The 22,989-nt window shown below is 39.5% G+C and overlaps 2 protein-coding genes across 2 annotated transcripts in view; both read left to right on the plus strand.

Moving 5' to 3' along the window:
* The window catches only part of LOC129941267 (soluble guanylate cyclase 89Db-like), a 31,545-nt gene extending 18,337 nt beyond the window's left edge, over positions 1-13,208 (plus strand). Inside the window, exons 2-10 of the mRNA XM_056049853.1 lie at positions 1,912-1,989; positions 2,060-2,181; positions 2,249-2,609; positions 2,678-3,219; positions 3,279-3,594; positions 12,262-12,390; positions 12,533-12,659; positions 12,757-12,956; positions 13,029-13,208. Coding sequence (XP_055905828.1) covers positions 1,912-1,989; positions 2,060-2,181; positions 2,249-2,609; positions 2,678-3,219; positions 3,279-3,594; positions 12,262-12,390; positions 12,533-12,659; positions 12,757-12,956; positions 13,029-13,121 — 1,968 coding nt within the window. The 3' untranslated portion in view covers positions 13,122-13,208. The remainder of the gene's footprint in view (positions 1-1,911; positions 1,990-2,059; positions 2,182-2,248; positions 2,610-2,677; positions 3,220-3,278; positions 3,595-12,261; positions 12,391-12,532; positions 12,660-12,756; positions 12,957-13,028) is intronic.
* A 7,712-nt stretch (positions 13,209-20,920) lies between these two features.
* On the plus strand, positions 20,921-21,521 carry LOC129942647 (uncharacterized). The gene is made up of 2 exons (XM_056051673.1): positions 20,921-21,166; positions 21,222-21,521. The coding sequence occupies exons 1-2, from the start codon at positions 21,032-21,034 to the stop codon at positions 21,429-21,431; spliced, it is 345 nt and encodes a 114-aa protein (XP_055907648.1). The 5' UTR covers positions 20,921-21,031; the 3' UTR covers positions 21,432-21,521.
* Positions 21,522-22,989: the final 1,468 nt, after the last annotated feature.

Here is a 22,989-nt window from a genome sequence, read left to right on the forward strand (position 1 = left end):
CAGAGGTGGGTTTTAAGAAAAACCTGTGGACGTTTGTGTACTCTTGAATGCACATGTCTACCATTTGAACATCTGAATTATTCTTAAAGATTCTAAAAATAACAAACAGTCGAAAACAAATTTTTTTAAAATTTGGGTACTATTTTTTGTAGATTTTATTTTTTTGATGAAAAAACGTACTGTTGGATTAAAAAAACTACTGAATATCGAAAACAATATTTTCTGTGAAATAAGAAAAAGTTTGAAGATAATATTTTGAATTTTTGAAAAGCAATTCGGGTCGAGTGTAAATTTTTACCAAGGATTAGTATTGTTTAGGTTTTTATTTTTTGTAAAAAAACTGTAAATTAGATTTTTATCAAAATGTGTACGAATGTTGAAAACAATATTTTTTATAAGTAAAAATTAGTTGGAATCCATTATCTCAAATTTTTGAAAAGATATTTGAGTAGAAAATCAATTTTTACCAACTTTTATTAAATTTTTCCTTTAAGTTTTTTTTTGTAAAAAAAACTGTCCATTAGGGTTTTTAAGATTGTACCAATGTTGAAAACAGTATTTCTTATAAGATAAAATAAGTTGAAGGCCATAATCTCAAGTTTACGAATAGATATTTGAGTCGAAATTTAATTGAGTATGAGGTTTTTTTAGGTTTTTATTTTTTATAAAAAAAACTATCAATTTGATTTTTATCAAAATTTTACCAGATGCTAAAAACGTTATTTTTCGTTGTACAAAATTGTTTTGGAGATAAAATAATGTTGTATTCGCAAAATTTTTGAGATGAAAAATTTTTGTTTCAGTTTTTTTGATTTATAAAAAATCCGTTTATTGGATTTTTTTCCAAAAATGAATTGGTTTGGTACCACGTTACAATGTATAATTTTAAATTTAATACAAGTCTCTAGCGTCATTGGTTCGTGAAATATTTAGGGTTAACCAAAATGTTCACCATTTTTAAACTGCTATGATAAAAAAATACCGCCCACTCAATTTTTTTGAGAGCCCTTTACGCCTAGCTATGCTCTGCACATTGAAACAGGTTTACAGAAGGATTTTCTGATGTCCCTCGAGCTACATTTTTCTTTCATAGGATTGAATCTAAATCTTTCTATTAATAGATTACCCAACATTTTATCGAAAGCCTTTATAAACAAAAAAATCTTCTGGGCTAAGGAATGGTTGGATCTTTTCCATTGATGTTCGTTTAATTTTTCCTTTGACATGAACTCACTTGAATGGCCAAGCTTACATAACATTCTCTTACTGAAACTGAAAGAAAAACACTGGACTGACTTAACAGTTATTGCGACACAGTCTCAATTTCATGGTGAATAATGCAACTTGATGTACTCTGACACACCGAACTACTTTGATGACTCCAATTCACGTGATATGATATCCATCATTTTTAAAGTTCGCTGCGGGCTCCTTCATATCAATAGAAGTATTTGAAAAACTTTAAGCGTTCCACTGACATAGTTCCAGGAACTAGTTCCAGACATGTTTAGGCCAAGGAACTATGTGAAAACTTAAATAGTTCCGCGGACATAGTTACAGGAACTAGTTCCGGACATGTTTAGGCCAAGGAACTATGTGAAAAACTTAAATAGTTCCGCGGATATAGTTCCAGAAACTAGTTCCGGACATGTTTAGACCAAGGAACTATGTGAAAAACTTTAATAGTTCCGCGGATATAGTTCCAGGAACTAGTTCCGGACATATTTGAATGAAATAAGAAGAATATTCCCAAGGGTACAACCTTAATTTTTTGCTATAAAGAAGAGTAACCACAAAACAAATTCGTTCCAAGTAAAATTTTAAATAGCTTCAAAATTGATATAGTTCAAGCCTTTTTTTTGACTGTTGGTAGTAAAACTTTTCAAAATTTAAATGTATTTATTTTTATAGGCTGAATATGGACCAGACATCTGGAAGCAAGTATGTCAAATTGTTGATTGCAAACACAGTTCTTTCAAAACCCATCAGGTAATTATAAAAACAAATGTGAAATGTTAATACTACAAATTTTCAACATTTTATTTCCCATTAATTAAAGTTGTATCCTGACCATCTTATGCCAGATCTTGCTTCAGCCCTATCGGCCTGTACAGGTGAATCTTTTGACTCATGCATGAATTTCTATGGAAGATGCTTTGTAAGATTTTTCAGCAATTTTGGGTAAATACAATAAACTTCCCATTAAGCTAGGATACCAATTAACCTCTTAAAATGCCTTTTCTTCCAGATATGACAAAATGATTCGTGCAACAGGTCGATTCTTCTGCGATTTCTTGCAATCCATCGACAACATTCACTTGCAAATGCGATTCACTTACCCAAAAATGAAGAGTCCTTCTATGCAGCTGACCCATATGGACGAGAAAGGAGCCATGATTGTATATCGAAGTTCCAGGACCGGTTTATCAAAATATCTCATTGGACAAATGACAGAAGTTGCCGAGGAATTCTATGGATTGAGGATAAAGGCTTACGTAACAGAGAGTCAAAATGACATCACTGGTGGAACAGCTGGCCCAATAAAACTCACCGATACTCCAAAGACAGTTATTGTCAAATACAGAATCGATTTTGATAATGCTGATTATGTAAGTTCTAGTTTTGCTTGCGGAGCTTAGAAAAATAAGTTTTGACTTTATTGTGTTATTAAAATTAGATGGCAACAAGGGTAAATGTTATGGCACATCCGTCCCAATTATGCTTGCCACATGTTGATTTGAACATCTTTCTCGAACTTTTTCCCTTTACATTGGTTCTCAATCCCCAAATGGAGATAACACACGCAGGTGAAAAAGTAATTGAAATGTGGATTCTTCATAACCCGGGAAAACCTCCAAAAAGCTTCATTGGTTCCAAAATAACCGAACACTTCACCTGTCGTCGACCCAAGGGAACACCCTTCGAGTGGCAGGTTATCCGCCAGATGAAAACGGTGCTGTTTGAGTTGATGTTAATTCGAACGGGAAAGAGCAAGACTGCGGATCTCCAAGCAGCTGTTTTGAATGCCGAATCTGACATGTATGACGAACTATCCCTTCAAGCTTACAACTACATGAGAGGTGCCGAGGAGGATGATGACGATGAAGATGAGGCATCAGGTGACCGAAAAGCTTCACAAGGCACAAGGGGTATATTGTTGAAGGGACAGATGTTCTATATCACGGATATGGACTCGCTGATTTACCTTTGCAGTCCACTGTAAGTTAAATAAGTCCAAGGGAGTTTTGAACCTGACATATCTTTTTTCTTATGTGTAGCATTGAAAATCTTGATGAACTGCATGGTGTTGGTTTGTATCTCAATGATTTGAATCCACATGGCTTGAGCAGGGAATTAGTAATGGCCGGTTGGCAGCATTGTTCGAAGCTGGAAATAATGTTTGAAAAAGAAGAACAACGTTCGGATGAGTTGGAAAAATCACTTGAATTAGCTGATTCTTGGAAACGACAAGGCGATGAACTTCTCTATTCGATGATACCTCGACCTGTTGCCGAGCGTATGAGACGTGGTATTGATCCAATGGCATCTTGTCAAAGTTTTGAGGAGGTTTCTGTTATATTCGTGGAAGTTATGGTAAGTTTTCGTGGCACAAAAAACTTAAGTATTAAAACCTTTATCGTTACAAAAATAATAGTCAAAATTTGCTTCTCACCTCATAAATAAAACGAACATTGAAAGCCGAAATATTTACTATTCAGTTGCATTTGAACCGTTATTGAGTGCGGCGCGTCGCGCAGTGGTGCAAGATTGGTAGTTTGTAGAAGGCCAAGATTTCGACTCCTGTAAAGAATCCATCAAAAGTATAAACTAGAATTGAGAATACCCAAACATCCTCATGGAGATCTCTCTGTAACTCCATAGAAGGATCTTCGCAGGCATCAAGGATAAGGAAGATTCTCTCGACAAATCCAACCATGCCTAGTTGTATTTAAAACTCAGATGGTACATGGACTAACTCTTGCGAAGAAACGCTAAACCTGCTATCAGACACCCACTTCCCGGATAGCTCCCAATCCGTTAATACAACGAACAGTCCTGGGTCGGGTATTAACTTAACTTTTCCTCAAGGTATGGTTACAAAAGAAAAATTGACATAGGCTCTGAATAGTTTCAAACCTTATAAAAAGTCCGGATCAAATCGTACCCGCTAAGCTACAACTTACCATTGATATAACTTTGTCCATCATTGAGATGATCTTTAAAAGTTGTCTAGATCTTGTCTATACCACAGCGATGGAGAGAAGTAAAGGTAGTTTTCATTCCCAAGACGGGTAAATGCTTGCATGTCAACCCTAAAGACCTAAGACCTATTAGCCTATCATCATTCATTCTCAAAACTCTAGAACGATTGATTGATATCCATGTACGTAATAGCATTAATAAAAGACTATCAATGTCTCAGCATGCTTACTGCAATGGGAAATCGGTAGAAACAGCCCTGCACTGTCTGGTAATAACTATCGAATACTCCCTAGAGCAAAAGGAATATACTATGGTAGCCTTGGGGGCGCTTTCAACAACGTTGACACATCCGCTATCACGTCGACTACTCAATCTGTGAGCAAGATCATCAACTCTAAGTTGGGGGATTTTTGCAGAAAAAGGTCTGTGAGTAGAGGCACTCCGCATGGTGGTGTTCTGTCCCCTCTCCTGTGAAACATAGTGGTTAACGAACTACTAATATCCCTTGAGAGCGAAGGCTACAGAGTGGTTGCATATGCCGATGATGTTGCTATCGCCGTCACAGGGGAACATCCTAATACACTGAGAGAATCCTCCAAAATGCACTCAATATGCTCACTAAATGGGCTAATCACTGCGGACTTAGTATTACTCCTCAAAAAACAGACCTCGTCCTTTTCACACGGAAATACAAGATGGTCTGATATTGGACAAAAAATTAAGTTGGAAATCTAATATACAGGAAAGAGTTAAAAAAGCTACAGCAGCTCTTTTCCTTTGCAAGAAAGCTGTAGGAAGTAAATGGGGTTTTAAACCTCGCATAACCTACTGGCTATACACATCGGTCATCCAACCAAACTTATGTGCGGGGTTGCAGTATGGTGGACTGCACTGGATAAAGTCACATACTAAGACAAACTTCGCACAGTCCAACGCACTGCATGTCTCTGCATAAGCGGGGCATTGAGAACCACACCCTCAGCAGCGTTAGACACTCTCCTCCATCTGACACCCCTCGACATCTTCAGTAAACAAGTGATAAGACTCGACGCCTCATCTCAATGGACCAACAACAATTTGGGGCACTCCATTATTTTAAACCTCTTTAGTTCTATACCAAAGTACAAAGACTACACTATTCCTAAACCCCTATTTTGAAAAAAACTATCCATTCCATCCAGAGATGAATGAAAAGACAAAACACTCCTGGATGACAAAAGTATTCATTTTTTACAGATGGATCCAAGACGAATGAGGGAGTTGGTTCCAAGCGGAAATTTTAGCGATCTCTTGACGGTATCTCAACCAAATCTCAAACGGCCCTCGATTGTCGATCGTCTCTTAAGGAGATGGAGCACCAATTTAACATTCACCTCTGTTGGGTGCCGGCCCAAGGGAAATTGTAGAGCCGATGAACTCGCTAAAAATGGAACCGTCATGCTTATTTCACCTGAAAGGGATGAGAAAGGTATATCGAAAGCTACATGTGAACTTCTGCTAAAAGAAACAGCTTTTGCGATAGCAAACTCTAGGTGGCACAATTTAAAAACATGAGCAACCACAAAACTCATATTCACTGGACCTAAAGCGCTCTAAAGACTTGTTATCTCAAAGCAGACTTCATATTAGCTCCCTAATAGGTGTCCTTACGGGACATTGTCTTATAGGCAGACACGCAATACGACTTGGTGTAGCCTCAAATGACTTCTGCAGGAGCTGTATGGACGAAGAAGAAACAATCTCTCACCTTCTCTGCACTTGCCTGCTCTTTCACAAAGACGCAAACTTCATCTGGGAGACTACTCATTTGATAATCCTAGTGAAATAGCTAAGAAGGATATCAAATATCTCCTTCGCTTTATAAAAAGCTCGAAATGATTCGACTAGTAAAAAGTAATTCTCTAGATTCATGTGGTATCCCAATGGGCCTTTTCTTTTGGCCTAAGTGTGTGGATTCTAAATCCACAGCCACGTAAGCCTTACCTTACCTTACCTGTGCTCATATAATACCAAGGGTATAATGACACAAAATATATTGCAGTTTCCTCACAAAACGGTTGAAATTTGAGTGGGTTGATCCTAAAACCACTTGACAAACATGATATAAAACTTTACAATTAAAGCTTCATCGATACATTTGTGTTACCGTAACCAGGCTTAGGTTTATCGACTATTAAGCCTGTTCTCTCTGAATTCGTAGTTTATTCTGTTTTACTGTAAATTCGTCTTTTCCATTTGATTTCTGTCTATATTTGTCGAGTTTTGAAGATAATTTTGGTAAGATGTTTAATCATTAGTAGAGACTGTTCTTCTAAAGCTTGCAGTGCGTTTCCGTTTTGTTTGCTCTCTGCTTTCTTCAAAAATTAAGTAAAGGACGTCTATGTCCAACAGACTGACGATACATTTTAAAAGAAATATTTTCATCGAGCCATTTTCCTTCGGTTTACTCATAATGCTACTCAAAAGCTTACATCCTGGCATCATACATCGCATACGGTTGCTCTGTCGTGTTTGCTTGTGATCAGTTCCATCATGTATCACATCCGTTGACGGCACAACTTGCAACACATTCCTTCGCTTTGGGGCTGGTTCCTCCGAAAAACTACTGCTGCTGCTGGACCGACCTCTTGTTGCTGATTGTGTGCCTTATATTTACAAAGCGTATCAGCAAGTTCGCCTCTAAAATCGACAAGATTCAAAATTTCTTTCGGTCCTTTCCCTTTCTTAGACAAAACTTGCTGTCCAGGATTTGACAGAAAAGTCTCAAGTACCATTTTCTACTTTTCATGCGGATACGGTACCGTCCCAAGTACGAATCCATCAAATCCACCCCACCCATATGGGCGTTGCATTCTTTGACGATTTTTGGACAAGATATATTTTTTCTTCTCTTTTTAGTCTTGTCGTACCTTTCTATGGTTAAAACACGATCTGCACGAATATACGTTGACAAAAAAGTCACTTGTTTGTTATCCTTCCAGCTCACGGTAGACATCTCGATACCTTCGTAACTTGTGACGAATTCTTCGTACGATCCTCTTGACAATGATTTTGCCATAACTTCTTGCTTCGTCGGCAGCTTACAATTTTTTCCCAGGCGGTTTCTTTGCACAGTCCCAAGACATAAAATTCCTTCCTTGGCCAGTTTGTATATATATTGTATATGTATTACATAAGTGGCAGGGAGCTCTAAAAATTGTCAAAATAAACAAAGTGATTGACTCTTCTTTCTATTGCCCTAGAAAGTTTTATCACAACATTTCCGACCGCTCCAACATCCATCTCATTTTCCAACATTAGATCATTGTCTTTTCCAGAATAGATGATGAACTTATAGGCATATCCCGTCAATGAACACAGCATATAAAGTTTGAATCCCCATTTATGCGGTTGCAAGGGCAAATATTGTTTCATGAAATGACCCATTTTTGTTGCACACATTTGCTCTTCAATAGAGTCGCTGATCCATGGGTACACTACCATACCTTTCGTTGAGGTGGTCTATCACTGGACGAAGCTTATGGAGCCTGTCATGATTGGAGTAGTTTACGGGCCTGTGTTTTATGCCCTGAAATCAATGTTTATTACTCCAATATGAACGAAAACTTGAATAATGATAGACTGACATGAAAATCAAAATCCCCATGTACTTGCGCAATTCACAAGCTGACACGCAATCAGGACGATCAGGTTGCTTCTGAACTGAAAATCTATTTGTTTCTGTGGCTATTTCATCGATAAAATCAGACGTAAAAAAAATAAGGAAAAAAATGAAACGGAATTTCGAGTTCCATTATTTGTGATGGGAAGTCGTTGCAACCGTGAAATTTGTTATTTCCATCATACGCAAGCGATTTTTTTTTCCAAATAAGCATTTGAATGTCAATGGACTTAGGCACAGATCGACGAGAGCTATTTGGACCTGATTCATTGTTTATTACTGGCGGCGGCAGAGCAGCATCTTGAACCAACGGAACAATATGCTCTTGGTTTTCAGGGACAGCCTCCTCATTTGCACATTCAAGTTCATGGTCACTTTCATTTGCAACTCCAGCTGCGTACGAGTCAACAACTCTCCAAGATCATCTTCACCTTCGTCATCGTCATCCTCTGACAAATACCCATTTTCTAATTTCGCCAATTAATTGACGATATATAGATGTTCAAATGGTAGACATGTGCATTCAAGAGGACACAAGCGTCCACAGGTTTTTCTCAAAATCCACCTCTGTCTATCAACTCCTACTCTCACCTCCCCGCGGTGAACATCGGGTGCCCAGTACCTTAACTGGAGATTGGGTTCCAACCAAAGTGGAAAGTTGTTGGGGGCAGCAAACGAAAGAGGGTGGGAGAGGTGTTTCCACTAAGACACCTCTCCTTATCCAAGTGGCAGCGGACGAATTCTCGAGACAGAATCAACGGTGGCGTCTACAGTTCCAGTAAGGTTGAACTACTTAGTGAACACCTTATAGGGCTTCTTCGACATATTCGGAGCCCAGGCCTGTAAGGAGCAGTTTATCCGGCTCCCCTTCCTTGGAGTTATACTAAGGGTCTGGCCCTCCAGGTTGGGGGTTGTGCCGTCGGGGTGACTTCCTGGCCACGTAAAAACATCAAGCACCAACAAGCCTCGGATACGGACGGATTCACTGTTAACAACACACGCAAACGAAATAAGGACAACGAACATATCCGAAGATATGTACGTGGAATGTTAGGTCCCTTAACAGACCAGGCGCAGCCGAACAATTAGCGGAAGCCCTAAACTGCTGCAAGGCAGATATAACAGCCATCCAAGAAGTGCGGTGGGATGGACTGGGCAAACGCAAACTAAAAGACTGCGACATCTACTACGGCGACTGCTACCGAGAACAAAGACAGCGTCTATTTGGGTGTGGATTTGTTGTTGGAACTAGACTCAGGCAAAAATTCTTGAGTTTCAACAGTGTGAGCGAGCGCATCACGACAATCCGCATCAAGACTAAATTCACCAACATAAGCCTAATATGCATGTCCCAACAGCGGAGAAAGATGAAGACACCAATGACATATTCTTCGAGCTCTTAGACAAGACACATGAGCAGTGCCCTGGCTATGACATTAAAATTGTCTTAGGAGATTTTAATGCCAAGCTAGGAAGAGAAGACATCTTTGTTGGCATAATCGGGAGATACAGCCTGCACGACACCATCTCCCACAACTGATTCAGGCTTCTCACAAATCTCAATATCCACAAGGAGACATGGAAATCTCCTGATCAATCACGGCTGCGGATATCCCGATCTAAGCCAAAAACAAGGAAGTACTGTGAGTAGATTCGACGTTAGACGGCTACAATCGCAAGAGACTGCCATGTCCTTTTCCGATCGAGTCTCTAATAACCTCTTAAGGAGTCCTATGCTACCTGCGTTAAGCATTGAAAACCAGTGGCAACATTGCCTTGCAACCATCACAGATGCTGCCTCTGAACTGCTGCGAAACACCTGGTTTGACGACGAATGACGGCAAGCGCACGAAGCGAAACAGCAGGCATACAAAACAGCCCTGCACAAAAGGACTAGAGCTGCTCGCGAGACCACGAGCAGAAGAGGAGAGAGAAACACAGGCTTCTTAGATGAAAAAAAAAGATAGCATGAGAAACGCGTGATTGATGCGATAGAGGGATGTCACAACAGGAATGAGGTTCGTACATTTTACCAAAAGGTAAAAAAAAATTCCCTAGGATACCAGCCTCGAACCGAAGTCTGTAAAGACGTTCAGGGAACATCGTAGTAGAACCGCAGTCAATGCTGAGAATATGGAAAGACCACTTCTCCAAATTACATAACGGCGATAACGAACCGCATTCAGCTGTAAGGGAGATAGAACCACTCAACCTATGCGACACAGATCAACAATTCCGCCTAACCGACTTTGACGAAGTGAAGATAGCTATATCTAAACTCAAGTCAAACAAAGCTGCTGAAGCTAACGGCATAGCTGCCGAACTATTCAAAGCAGCAGGCGATGACTTGGTACGGAGCATGCACCAACTCATCTGCAAAATATGGTCGGAAGAAAGCATGCCCGATGAGTGGAATCTCAGCATAGTGTGCCCGATACATAAGAAAGGAGACCCTCTAAACTGCGCCAACTACAGAGGCATCAGTCTCCTTAACATTGCCTATAAGATCCTCTCTGCCATATTACGTGAACGTCTGAATCCATTCGTCAACAACCTGATTGGTCCTTATCAGTGTGGCTTCAGACCAGGAAAGTCCACTATCGACCAAATATTCACACTACGGCAGATCTTGGAAAAAACCCAGGAGCTTCAAATCGATACCCACCTTCTCTTTATCGATTTTAAAGCCGCGTATGACAGTATCTATAGGGAACAGCTCTACCGAGCAATGTCTAGTTTTGGCATCCCTGTCAAACTTATCCGTTTGTGCAGAATGACGATGGAGAATGCACGCTGCTCTATCAAAGTCGGAAAAGATCTTACCGATGCATTTGAGGTCAAAAAAAGGTTTTAGACAAGGCGATGCACTGTCATGCGACTTCTTCAACATCGTTCTGGAAAGAATTGTGCAAAACTCAACCGTCAACACTAGAGGCACAATCTTCCAAAGGTCCATCCAATTACTCGGATAAGCAGATGATATTGCCACAATTGGAAGATCAAAGCGTGATGTCAGTGGAGCGTTTTTGAGCATTGCGACGGAAGCGAAGAAGATGGGTTTAGTGGTCAATGAGGGCAAGACCAAGTATCTGCTGTCATCAAAAAAGGACACTGAACGACGACGTCTTGGACAAAACGTCACCATGGACAACTATAACTATGAGGTAGTTAAGGCAACGACACCAGCGCTGAAATTAAACGAAAAATAACTCTTGCAAATCGCTGCTTCTTTGGACTTAGAAGGCAATTGAGAAGTAAAGTCCTCTCTCGAGCATGTAAAATCACCATCTATAAGAAACTTATCATCCCGGTTCTCATTTATGGCGCTGAGGCCTGGACCCTGTCAAAGAAAGATGAGAGCGTCTTAGGCTGCTTCGAGAGAAAAATTCTTCGGGTAATTTTTGGTCCCGTACGCATAGATGGAGAATGGAGGAGAAGATATAACGGCGAACTGTACGGGCTGTACAGCGACACTGACCTAGTTAGCAGAATTAAAGTCCAACGGCTTAGATGGCTAGGTCATGTAGAGCGGATGGACATCAACGCTCCAGCCCGGAAGGTCTTCGAATCCAATCCCGAGGGACGGCGCAGTAGAAAAAGACCGCGACTCAAGTGGGAGATGACCTAAACCAACTTGGTGTGCGAAACTGGAGACAGCTAGCTAGGGACTGAGCTGGCTGGAGACGCTTGTTGGTTGAGGCCCAGGTCCACCCCGGACTGTAGCGCCACCTTAAGTAAGTAAGAAATATTTGTTCTCTTTTATAAAAAATTTCGTTTGTTGTCGATTTAAACAAAAACACTTTTAGAGCGACTTAAAGTTATGGTATCATTTTTGGTACAAGGTGCATTTAAGGGTTGAATTTTCTTGTATAACTTGCTTTCTTGGCACTAACTTCCTCAACTTTGACAGTGAAATTAACTTAGCATAGGTGACTTACCAAACAATTCTTCTATGTCCTATCAAAAATACCGTATTAATTGAAAAAACAATATGATTTTCCCGTTGCTTTCGAATAAAAATGTGGACTTTTTATCATGGCTCTCTATGGAGCTTCCCCACAGTGCGTCGTAAGTTTTGCCATAAAAGCTTCAAGCTTCAAAGTCATTCATTCTGATCTTTTCCTCTTTTATATCTCTTTCACAAGTAATGTGTGTATGATTTGGTGTCTTGTGTGTGGAGGAATGCCACACCGGGTGTCAGCACACCGATGTGCACACAAGTGTGGTTTCTATGGGCCGCTTTAAAGGTCGTCTGGGTCTCTTTTAATACTTATTCCACGGCCAATTCGAATGAAATCCATTTGAGTTTAACGAGAATTGATAGATAAAGAACAAATACGAAATCGATTAATCGCACAATAATTTCCATTACACCATTTTACCAATTGCCATTTCAGAACGTCTATTCGAATTCCAATAAAATCCAAGATGCAATGTCCGCTGTAAATACCCTGAATACGGTCTTCTCTGCATTTGATGAGGAAATAATTTCACCACTGGTCTACAAAGTGGAAACAGTTGGAATGGTAAGCCATTTGCTTTATATGGAACGGGACTGGGACATGGCATGGGATATATTTTTTATTGCTAATGATTTAATTTCGGGGGACATTTTTATTTTTATTTTGTATTTTATTTGTGCGAATGTGCTGTTCTATATATTCAAAGGTTTATATGGCAGTGAGTGGAGCTCCAGATATAAATCCTTTGCATGCCCAACATGCCGCAGATTTAGCTTTGAGGGTTACGAAGAAAATAAAAGGTTTGGGTTTGCCGGAGGTTGCCATAAAAACTGGTAAATATATTTTTATCTTTTTGTTGTCTGTGGAGATACAAATTTAAAGTAAATTATCAAATAATTTGAAATTTTCATTTCTTGAAAATGTATAAAGGAATCCATTCGGGTCCAGTTGTAGCTGGTGTGGTTGGACTTAAGGTTCCGAGATATTGTCTGTTTGGGGATGCAGTAAATACAGCATCTCGGATGGAAAGCAGTGGCGAGCCCTATAAAATTCAAGTTTCCAACTATACGGCCAGCAAAATTCGGCCACATGGATATGTTGTGGAGTCCCGCGGATACGTTAAAGTCAAGGTAAGATAATATTGTTGAACTTTAAGAGCGATATCAACGTTAATGATGTTTATTGGTTTTGTATTTTTATAGGGCAAAGGAGAAATGGAAACATTTTGGCTTCTTGCCGGACCTGATGATAATCCGGAGCAGCAACAGTCGCAGCAGCAACCGCAACAAAATTAGTTTTATTTTAGTTTAAGTTTTGTAGAAATATAAGTTCAATTGTTTAGGGAAAACATCAGATGATAATAAATAATATAAAGTCAATGTATAAAATATATCTTTCTTATTTCTAATGCGTATTGAAATATATTTTTTTTATGTAAGGCAGTTATTAAGTTTTTAAAATAGGATGTTTTCAATTGTATGAAGGTTGTTTTTGAAGCTCAATCGTTGTAAATTTAGAACTTCATAACTTTGATGGTGAGGGTTGAAGTTGAATAGAGCAGCATTTAAAACTTCTCGAGGAGAAATCACGCTTAGACATCAATGTTTAAAAATTACGTTGTTGTTGCAATCGGTCCGGTCCGACTTTTTAACGTTCCTAGAATCTAAGGATTTTTAGAGAGATGTGTGCGATGTATACTTACGTTAGAGAAGCTTTTTTCGATGTCCACATCTCAAGAAATAGTACAGATATGAGCTTCAAATACATTTTCTTTTACAGATAATAACATCGAAGGTCGCAGAAAGGACTTTTAAAAAAATTTATTGAAATACAGGTTTATCTCCATAAACACGGTCTTTCACGTAGCTTCACAAAAAAAAGTCAAGCTGTGTCGAATCGCATGATCTTGGTGGTAAGTTTATATCGCCACGACGAAAAACCACGTGACCAGAAAATGTTTTTTGCAACTAAGCCATATTCGCTCGAGTTGTGTGGCATGTTGCACCGTCTTGTTGAAACCACATATTCTCCAAGTAGTATTTTTTTTCATCCGGCTCCCCATCCTTGGAGTTATACTAAGGATCTGGCCCTCCAGGTTCGGGGTTGTGTCGTTGGGGTGACTTCTTGGCCACGTAAAAGCCTCATAGTTGCGAAGAACCAATAAGCCTCGGATACGGACGAATTTACTGTTGACAACCTACGCAAACGAATTAAGGACAATGAAATTCGGATATGCACGAGGAATGTTAGGTCTCTTAACAGACTACATGCGGCCGAGGAATAAGCGGAGGCCCTAGACTGCTATAAAGCAGACATCACCGCCAGCCAGAAAATACGATGGGATGGGCCGGCAAAAAGAGGATGAAAAACTGCGATATTTACTATGGTGACTGCTACCACGAAAACCAACAGCGCTAATTTGGATGCAGTTTCGTCATTGGAGCCAGACTTAGGCAAGAAGTCTTGAGCTATAGGTGCATCAATGAGCACCTCATGACCAAACGGATCAAGGCTTAATTCGGCAACATTAGCCTGATATGCGCCACAGAAGAGAAAAACGACAACACCAAAGATATGTTCTTCGAGCTCCTAGACAAAAAGCAGTGAACTAGCTACGATATTAAAATTGTCCTGGGCAATTTTAATGCCAAGCTATGAAGGGAAGATATCTTTGGTGGAATAATCGGGAATAACAGCCTGCACGACAATACTTTCGACAACGGATTCAGGCTCATAGATTTTGCTGCGGGGTGAAACGTCATGGTAGCCAGTACGCGTTTTCCACACCTCAACATCCACAAAGGTACTTGGACTTCTCCAGATCAATCTACCGTCAACCAGGTTAACCATATTGCTATCGACGCCAGACAAGGTTCCAGCATCGTGAATGTACGAACCTTCCGAGGAGCTAACATCGTCTCGGACCACAACCTCGTGGTAGCCATGGTAGCACTTCGGATTTCCAGACCGAAGGCAAAACAGAAGGTGCTGGGAGAAGGTACAACGTCGAACGGCTGCAATCGCAAAAGATCGCCAAATCCTTCTCTGACCGAGTTACAAGTAACATTTCTCGAAGTTCTCTGCCGCCAACACAATGTATCGAAAACAAGTAGCAACAGTGCCAAGATGCAATCAGAGAAGCCGCCTCTGATGTGTTGGGTTTCAAGCAGCCGCCATCAAAAAACCCCTGGTTTGATGAGGAATGTCGGCAGGTAAATGCAGCCAAACAACAGGCATGCAAAGTAGTGCTGCATAAAAGGACGAGAGCTGCTCGTGAGCTCTATGAGCAGAAGAGGCGAGAGGAACGCCGACTTCTCAGAAGAAAAAAGAGAGGGCATGAGAAGCGTGCGGTCGAAGATGTTGAGAGGTATAAGAGCAGGAATCAAATTTGAAAGTTTTGTGAACAGGTGACGAAATTCACTGGTACATAAACCTAGAGCCAAAGGCTGCAAAGACGAAAGTTTAAACATCATAGTGGAACCGCATTCAATGCTGAGGATATGGAAGGACCACTTCTGCAGACTGTATAACGGCGACAACGAACCTAATTCCGCTGTCAGGCAAGATGATCCATTCAACATAGACGACGAAAGCCAACAATCCCGTCCTCCCGACTTAGATGAAAGAAAGATTGCCATATCTAAGCTGAAGTCTAATCAAGCCGTTGGAGTAGATGGCTTGAATGCCGAGCTCTTTAAAGCAGCTGGAGATAATTCGGTTAGGAGCATGCATCAACTTATCTGTAAGATATGGCCGGAAGAAAGCATGCCCGATAAATGGAACCTTAGTATTGTTTGCCCGATCCTGTAAAAAGGAGACTCTCTAAACTGCACCAACTATAGAGAAATCAGTCTACTCAACATCGCCTACAAAATCTGCTCTTCCGTAATATGTGAACGTCTAAAGCCCATCGTCAACAACCTGATAGGTCCTTATCAGTATAGTTTTAGACCAGGAAAGTCCACAGTTGATCAAATATTCACATTACGGCAGATCCTGGAAAAAAACCCAAGAACACCAAATCGACACCCACCATCTTTTCATCGATTTCAAGGCCGCATATGACAGCCATGTCTAGTTTTGGCATCCCTGCAAAACTTGCCCGTTTGTGCAAGATGACCATGGAGAATTCGCGCTGCTCCATAAAGGGGGGAAACAACTTAACAGAGCCTTTCGATGTCAAAAATGGTTTTAGACAAGGTGATGCGTCATGTCATGTGATTTTTTTTAACATCGTGCTTGAAAGAATAGTGCAAAGCTCACACGTCAACACTAGAGGCTTTCAAAAGTCTGTCCAATTACTAGCATATGCTGATGACATTGAAATAATAGGAAGAACTCAGCACGATGTCAATATGGCTTTTGTGAGTATTGAGGCAGAGGCGGCAAAAAAGTCAAAGACTTCGTCTACCTAGGCTCCGCTGTAAACGCAGAAAACAACACCAGCCCTGAGATCAAACGCAGAATTACTCTTGCTAACCGCTGTTTCTTTGGACTGAGAAAGCAATTGAGAGGTAAAGTCTTTCTTGAGGACCAAAGTGTTACTATATAAGAACATTATCATCCCCGTCCTGCTATACGGTGCAGAAGCATGGACTATGACAAAAGCGGATGAAAGCACCTTGGGTCGCTTCAAGAGAAAAGTTTTTCGTGTGATCTACGGTCCCGTATGCATCGAAGGGGAGTGGAGGAGAAAATATAACGAAGAAGGGTATAAGTCCAAAGACTAAGATGGCTGTGTCATGTAAAGGAAGACCGCGGATCAGGTGGCGGGTATAAGTGGAACGTGACCTCACTCAACTTGGAGCGCGAAACTGAAGACATCTAACAGGGACCGAACTAGATGGAAAAGCTTGTTGGGTGAGGCCCTAGTTCACACAGGACGGTACCACCACCTTAAGTAAGTAAGTAAGTAATTTCATATTTGGTACAAAACTCACACCTTGAATCTCGCGCGTAATATTAATAGTAATAGGAAAATGCCTAGTTTAACTTCTTCTCGATTTTTGTTTTGCTTTGAACTTTCTCGAAAAATAAGAATAGTTGGGAAGGGGTCTGAACTCGCCATTATGTTTCGGCAAGTTTTGGAAGCTCATCGAACAACTTGTCGAAACCGTGATTGTGTGTGTGAAAGCAAAGTTTCGCTGAGAGTTAACAACGGTGGCTGGCTTTAATCTGTCAATTGAAATTTTTAAGATGCGTCCTCGGATACCCATAGTGAAATATTTACCACATCGATCAATTATTTTGAAAGGTCCCTCGTATGGTGGAATTATTGAAGCTTTCACTGAATCATTTCGGATAAATGCGTGTGTTGATGTTTGAAGATCTTTATGCACGAATGAACCTGCTAAGAGTGCCATGGTTGAGTTCTGCAATTTTGCATCATTTTCCGAAGATCTTTTATAAAATCGGTTTGAGATCGATTATCGCGAGCAGGTGCTAGTAAGTCGCTGGAAGACGAAGTACTGTCCCATATACCATCTCTGCTGGCGTTGCTCTTAAGTCTTCTTTAATGGTTGATCAAAGGCCCAAAAGGATGAGAGGGAGACGCTTAGCCCAACTTGTATAATCGCCACAGTTTATGGCCGCTTTTAAAGTTCGGTGAAATCGCTCTACAATACCTCTTGATTGTGGGTGGTAGGAGGTCGTCATCGTGTGGTTCGTTCCTAAACATTTGCACAATCCGGAAAAATAGATGAAGTGAATTGTCTTCCCTGATCAGATGTGATTTGCGAAGGAGTTCCGAAACGAGCGATCCAACCAGTGATTAAGGCAATTGCACAGTTATATGGTACGGGATGTGACAATTGAACTGCTTGAGCTAGAAGATGGCGACAATCATCAAAAGCTCTAATAGTTGAATCGGTCCAAATCAGAGGAGTTTTGTCGTTCTTTTTATTACCAGGAGTCATTGCCAACAAAGGGTTTTGAGTACTAACAGCGTGGGGTAAGAATTTTCGGTAAAAATTAATAGTTGCGATAAAACCTTGAGCTGTTTTACGTTCTCTGGGCGCTTGATCTGTTGAATTGCTTCAATTCGAGATGGAAGCGGAGTTATTCCATGTTGAGTGATAAGATGACCAAGAAACTCCAACTCTGCCTGTCCAAAAACACATTTTGCAATATTTATGGCCAAATTGTGGTTCGAGAGCCTTTTGAAAACTTCAAACAGGCGTTGGTGGTGATCTTCGAGGTTGGTTGAAGCGACACAGATATCATCCATGTAAAAAAATAAGTATTCAAGTTCTCGTAAAACTTCATGAACCAAGCGTTGAAGCGTTTGAGCTGATTGAGCTCATGTGTAACTTCTCCATATACTTTAATGGGAGAACCGTTGACGGCGAAAAGTTGCAATGAAGTTGGAGGGAGATTTTTGAATGATGGCGATGGTGGTAAACAGGAGACTTCAGCACCAGTGTCGACAAGGAAAGGCTTATTGGTTGTTTGTTCACGTATGCAAAATCGGTTGATTAAGGCTGAAGATTTTGTTGCTTTCGAAAAATCTAGTCACTGCCGACATGACTGTGTTGAAGATTGAAGATGAAAAAAACAATCATCAAACTGTTCAACTGAGGCATTCCATCTGCGCAGGCTGGATGTTCCAGGCCTGACTTGATTTGATGGTGTTTGATTGCGTGGTTGTCGAGACGGACGTTGTTGGTTTCGATTGGCTAGTAATCTCGAAAATTCTGAAATAAGATGAGCTACCTCAGGTGAAGAAGAAGTATCAGGCTGTCTCTGATGGTCGATTTTCACTGTTGTGGGATTTTGACAAGCTACGGCGTTTACTTGGCGTAATTCAACACTCTCCAAAACGGTATCAGCGATTTTCGTTTTCTCACAGGGAGAACCTTTTACCGTAATAGCTAGACACGGTTTGTACGGATGGAGGTAAACGTGAAGCCCACAAATCAATGAGAACCTCTTCACTGAGACTTCCTTTTGCAGCCTGAACCATCTCATAATAAAGTTGACTAGGTTTCTTGACACCTAGAGGCATGTCATGAAGTACACGACGAAGGCGCTTTTGTTGGCTATCCGCAAAATAATTTGTCAAATTGATTCGAATATATTCGTATTTTTCTAGACTTGGTGCAGCGTCAATAATTGGTCGCAACTCCGAAATGCGAGCGGGTGGAAATTGCGAACACACACGGTGTCGAATTTTCTCCCGTCTTGGCCAATTCCTGAAGCTCGAAAATAAAAGTCAAGAAGGTAGAACCAATTGTCAACGACAACTGGAGGCATCTGAAGACAGGCATAATAGTTAGCTGCTACATCAGCATCGGAATTTTAGAAGTAGCCAAATCAACTGTGTCTTACTCAAAGATGCAGTGTTCTTTTATGGGGCATCCACCGTCTTCCTATGATTTTCGGTGTTTTCCACTCTCCACTGTCGAGCTCCTGGAAGTTTTCCATTTCCCGCCATTTCTGACCAGCTATCAACGAATTACTTTTTCGCAGGTCACAATAAATCGACTAGATAATCGTTTCTTCGTATTCCGCATTAAATTCCCATTCCCATGTGCCATACTCCTTAGTTCGTCCAGATCTAAATTTCCTAATGTAATTCGCCTGAAATGAATTTCTTTATAAGAGATTTTTGACAGGTTACCGGATCTTCTGAACGGTTTCATTTGACCCCTCAGTCGACTTTTTAGTTCCAGTGTGTGGATTGTGGAACACAATTGAGCCAGGTGGTACCGAGTGGTACCGAATGTCAAATATCATTTTTGTTTCCTTCATTTATTTTCGCACATAACCATTAAATAGTCAACAAAACTCCCTACAGCTAATTAATTCGATTAATTCATTATTAATTTAATAGTGCACAGGTGCAAATTCTAAACATTACGGTGCGCTGCCCAGCATTAGTGTTTGTCGAGTTCCTCACGGACGGATTACCTGGCGGGCGGTGCAGATGAAAACAATTTCAACAGTGACGAAGCTTTTGTAGTATTTTCCGCCAAAGCAGTAGTCGATGGTAAATTCGTCACAATACGTATATAAACGTGTCCGGTATTAAGAGAACATTTTCTTTTGTGAGTAGTTTTCTTTATTTTCTTTGTTTCATTTATTTTTTTTAACCGCATCATCAAAGAGTTTTGGAATTTTCTTTTTCGGTTTCTTAAAAAAACTTCTTGTCGCTACGCAGCCGCCCTCCGCGCCGTCGCACAGTGGGGCAGAAATGACCATTTTATGATATCAATTATTTTTTAAGGTAAAAATGCTATTATGATGGCTGTTTGTGTTTTTATGACAAAGGTAGTAGTTTATTGAAACCTCTGGTACAGTTTTAAATTTCGGGAATATTGTATAAATTAACCTGGAATCGCTTATTTAAAAAGTTTTAATTGGCGAATTCTACTTGTTTAAAAAATAATTTTTTTCTAACCTATGTATGATCACTTTTTTGAAGAATTTTAGTAACTTGTCTGCGACCCTTCCAAATTCAATCAAAATCCTGTGAATAGAAGTGATTTTAATAAACCTACTCTGCGGGACATATCATTTTAATATAATACAAGATTTCTTGTATTTCAAATATATTTTGAGCATGAGGATGAAAACTTTTTTTATTCAAATTGATGACTTCATTTCTCAAACTTGTTATGACTGGGTCAGATGAAATGAGCATTCTATTGAAAATATCGGTGAGGGTGTCTTTTCTAGAAGTTTTTCGACTGAACTGTTCTCGGAAGACTTTAAAATCTCGGTTTCTTGACTCCAAAGCTTCCTCGCTTAGTTGGCCTATAGGTGGGAGGCAATAGTAAAGTCTCACAAATTGAAATGCAGTATCTTGACAATAGGTTTTAAATTTTTCATCATTTAGTCTTAAACCACTAGAAATGCATTGTAAGATTACATGAAATTTTTCAATCACCCCTATTGCGAGTTTCACTTTTTCTGGATTCCGTCCGAAAAAAATGACATTTCACATTTCCCTTATTGTGAGTTTCGGACGGAAAATTTTCCACTTCGAAAAATTTCCCCCTATTGTGAACTTTTTTTCGGGTGGAACTTCAAGTCTTTGACAACTCTTTCTTTCACTCAAAATTTGGCGGCGGAAAAGGACAACTTTTGCGAAAAATGTAAGTAATTTTTATAAATAACAACAAAATAATCGAAAATAACTCCAACTTTTTTATTTTCAAGGAGTAAAACAACAAATAGAAGGCGATGCGAGTTGCTTTTGAATAAAATGCAATTACACCCCGATATCGCCAGAGGCTATTCAAAGGAAAATAAAGATAAAATTTCAGAGTTCTGGACGACAACGGCAAATGATCTCAACAGTGCAGGGCCTCCAATAAAGTCAAAAACTGAGTGGAAAAAGGTAACCTGTTCTTCTATTATTATAGAACCAAATTTATTAAAAAATGCTTCATAAGGTTTGGAATGACCAGAAAAGATATGTGAGGAAAAAGGCGACGGAAAATAAAGCGAACCAAAGAGCAACCGGAGGTGTCCCTAATAAAACAGTCAAGTACACAGACGTGGAAGAAGCTATATTACAACTTATAGGTGTTAACGAAGCTGTGGAAGGTTTTGGCTCGCCCTTCGGTTTGCCTCCCCCTGAGAAAAAAGAAAAACTGACGTAGCCGAAGAGAATGGAGATGATCAAAATTCATTAGAGGATCTAATGGAATATTTACATGAAGGTGATGATACTTGTGATAATGGTAATATTCATGATGCGGAACCGAAACCAATGACGTCAGGAATGCATCAACAAATCTTGAGCCATCAACATCAAAACCAACACAACCAAGAAACTATAAGACTGCTCGGCTCACGACAAATGATCTCATCTATGAAGAGCTCAAAGTCCAAAAAGAAATAAGCTCTAATATTTTGGAAGTTGTTGATGTTCTAAAAGAACACAATACTGATACTCAAAATGGTTTTAAAAAAATCTACCGGTCTCTGGACCGTATTTGTGATTTCTCCAAACAGAGACTAAAGGAAGAAAAACGTCACCACGAAGTAATTGAAGCATTTTGTAAGCAGGAACTTGGAAATAAAATTGTTGAAACTCAAAAAATGTTGCAACTAAAGGAACTTGAAATGGAAATTTTACGAGGAGTACAACCTAAAAAATAATCAAAAAATGTTTGTGTTTTTTTGTTTAATGAATTACCTATTTGTTTTAACTCTTTTTTTTTGATTGAAGTTATTTTTTGTTTATTTTTTTTTATTATTTAACTGTATGTTGTTTTAAACAAATTTTAATAAACATTTAAGTATTAAAAGAAAGAAAAGTATTTACGTTTAAATCTTTTTTAATTATTTTTTCTCCTCATTTAAATTAATTATAAGGAATTTGCAATTTCATTTCGAATACGCTGACTTGCAGGTAGAAAATTTTCATCTGGATGAATACTTGATTGATTCTCCATCACTTCACTGGAGGTTTCTTTTACACACATGGATAAAAGTATTGACACACCTATAATTTTTGAAATTAAATTATTCTTAAATAAAACCAAAACATGTTTCTAATGAAATTGATTTAAAACATTTTATTTTAACTTGTTTACAGCTAATGTAACAAAAAAATAACTTTTATTCGGTTATAAATACAAAAAAACCTAAAAATTAAAAACAACTTCAGTTTTTAAGGGAAAAAAATATTGGCACAAACTCAATAAGGTTAACAAAAATATGTTATTTAATATATAAAAAAAGTTCAATATCGGGTAGGCATACCCTTATTCTTAATTACTTCTCTGAGCCTATTTTGCATCGAATAAACTAACTTTTTTGTTGTTTTTTGGTCAATTTTGGCCCACTCATCTGCAAGGACCGTTTTAAGATGAGCCTTGCTGGTAATAGCGTGTTTCCGAATACGTTTATCCAACACATCCCATAGATGTTCTATAGGATTCATGTGTGGAGACTGTGGTAGCGTCTTTAGAGTATGGGGAGTGTTGTATAACAGCCATTCCTTTACTATATGGGCCGTATGCTTTGGGTCAAGACCCAATTTATCTGCACTTTTGTGAAGGTTTTCCTTCAAAATATTCAAAAAAACCATTTTATCCATAATTCCATCTATAAACACTAACTCCCCTACTCCAGACGCCGCCATACATCCCCAGGCCATGACTCCACCACCACCATGTTTAATTGTTGGAAGTAAGTTTTGTTTTTGCAGAG

The sequence above is a fragment of the Eupeodes corollae genome, chromosome 1, assembly GCF_945859685.1.
Source record: "Eupeodes corollae chromosome 1, idEupCoro1.1, whole genome shotgun sequence".
NCBI classification, from domain to species: domain Eukaryota; kingdom Metazoa; phylum Arthropoda; class Insecta; order Diptera; family Syrphidae; genus Eupeodes; species Eupeodes corollae.

What these genes read in the sequence shown, in the direction of transcription:
- LOC129942647 (XM_056051673.1), top strand. Translation starts at nt 21,032, where the DNA reads ATGCAATTACACCCCGATATCGCCAGAGGCTATTCAAAGGAAAATAAA. An exon ending in CAAAAACTGAGTGGAAAAAG is followed by an intron (nt 21,167 to 21,221) that starts GTAACCTGTTCT and finishes ATGCTTCATAAG; the next exon opens with GTTTGGAATGACCAGAAAAG.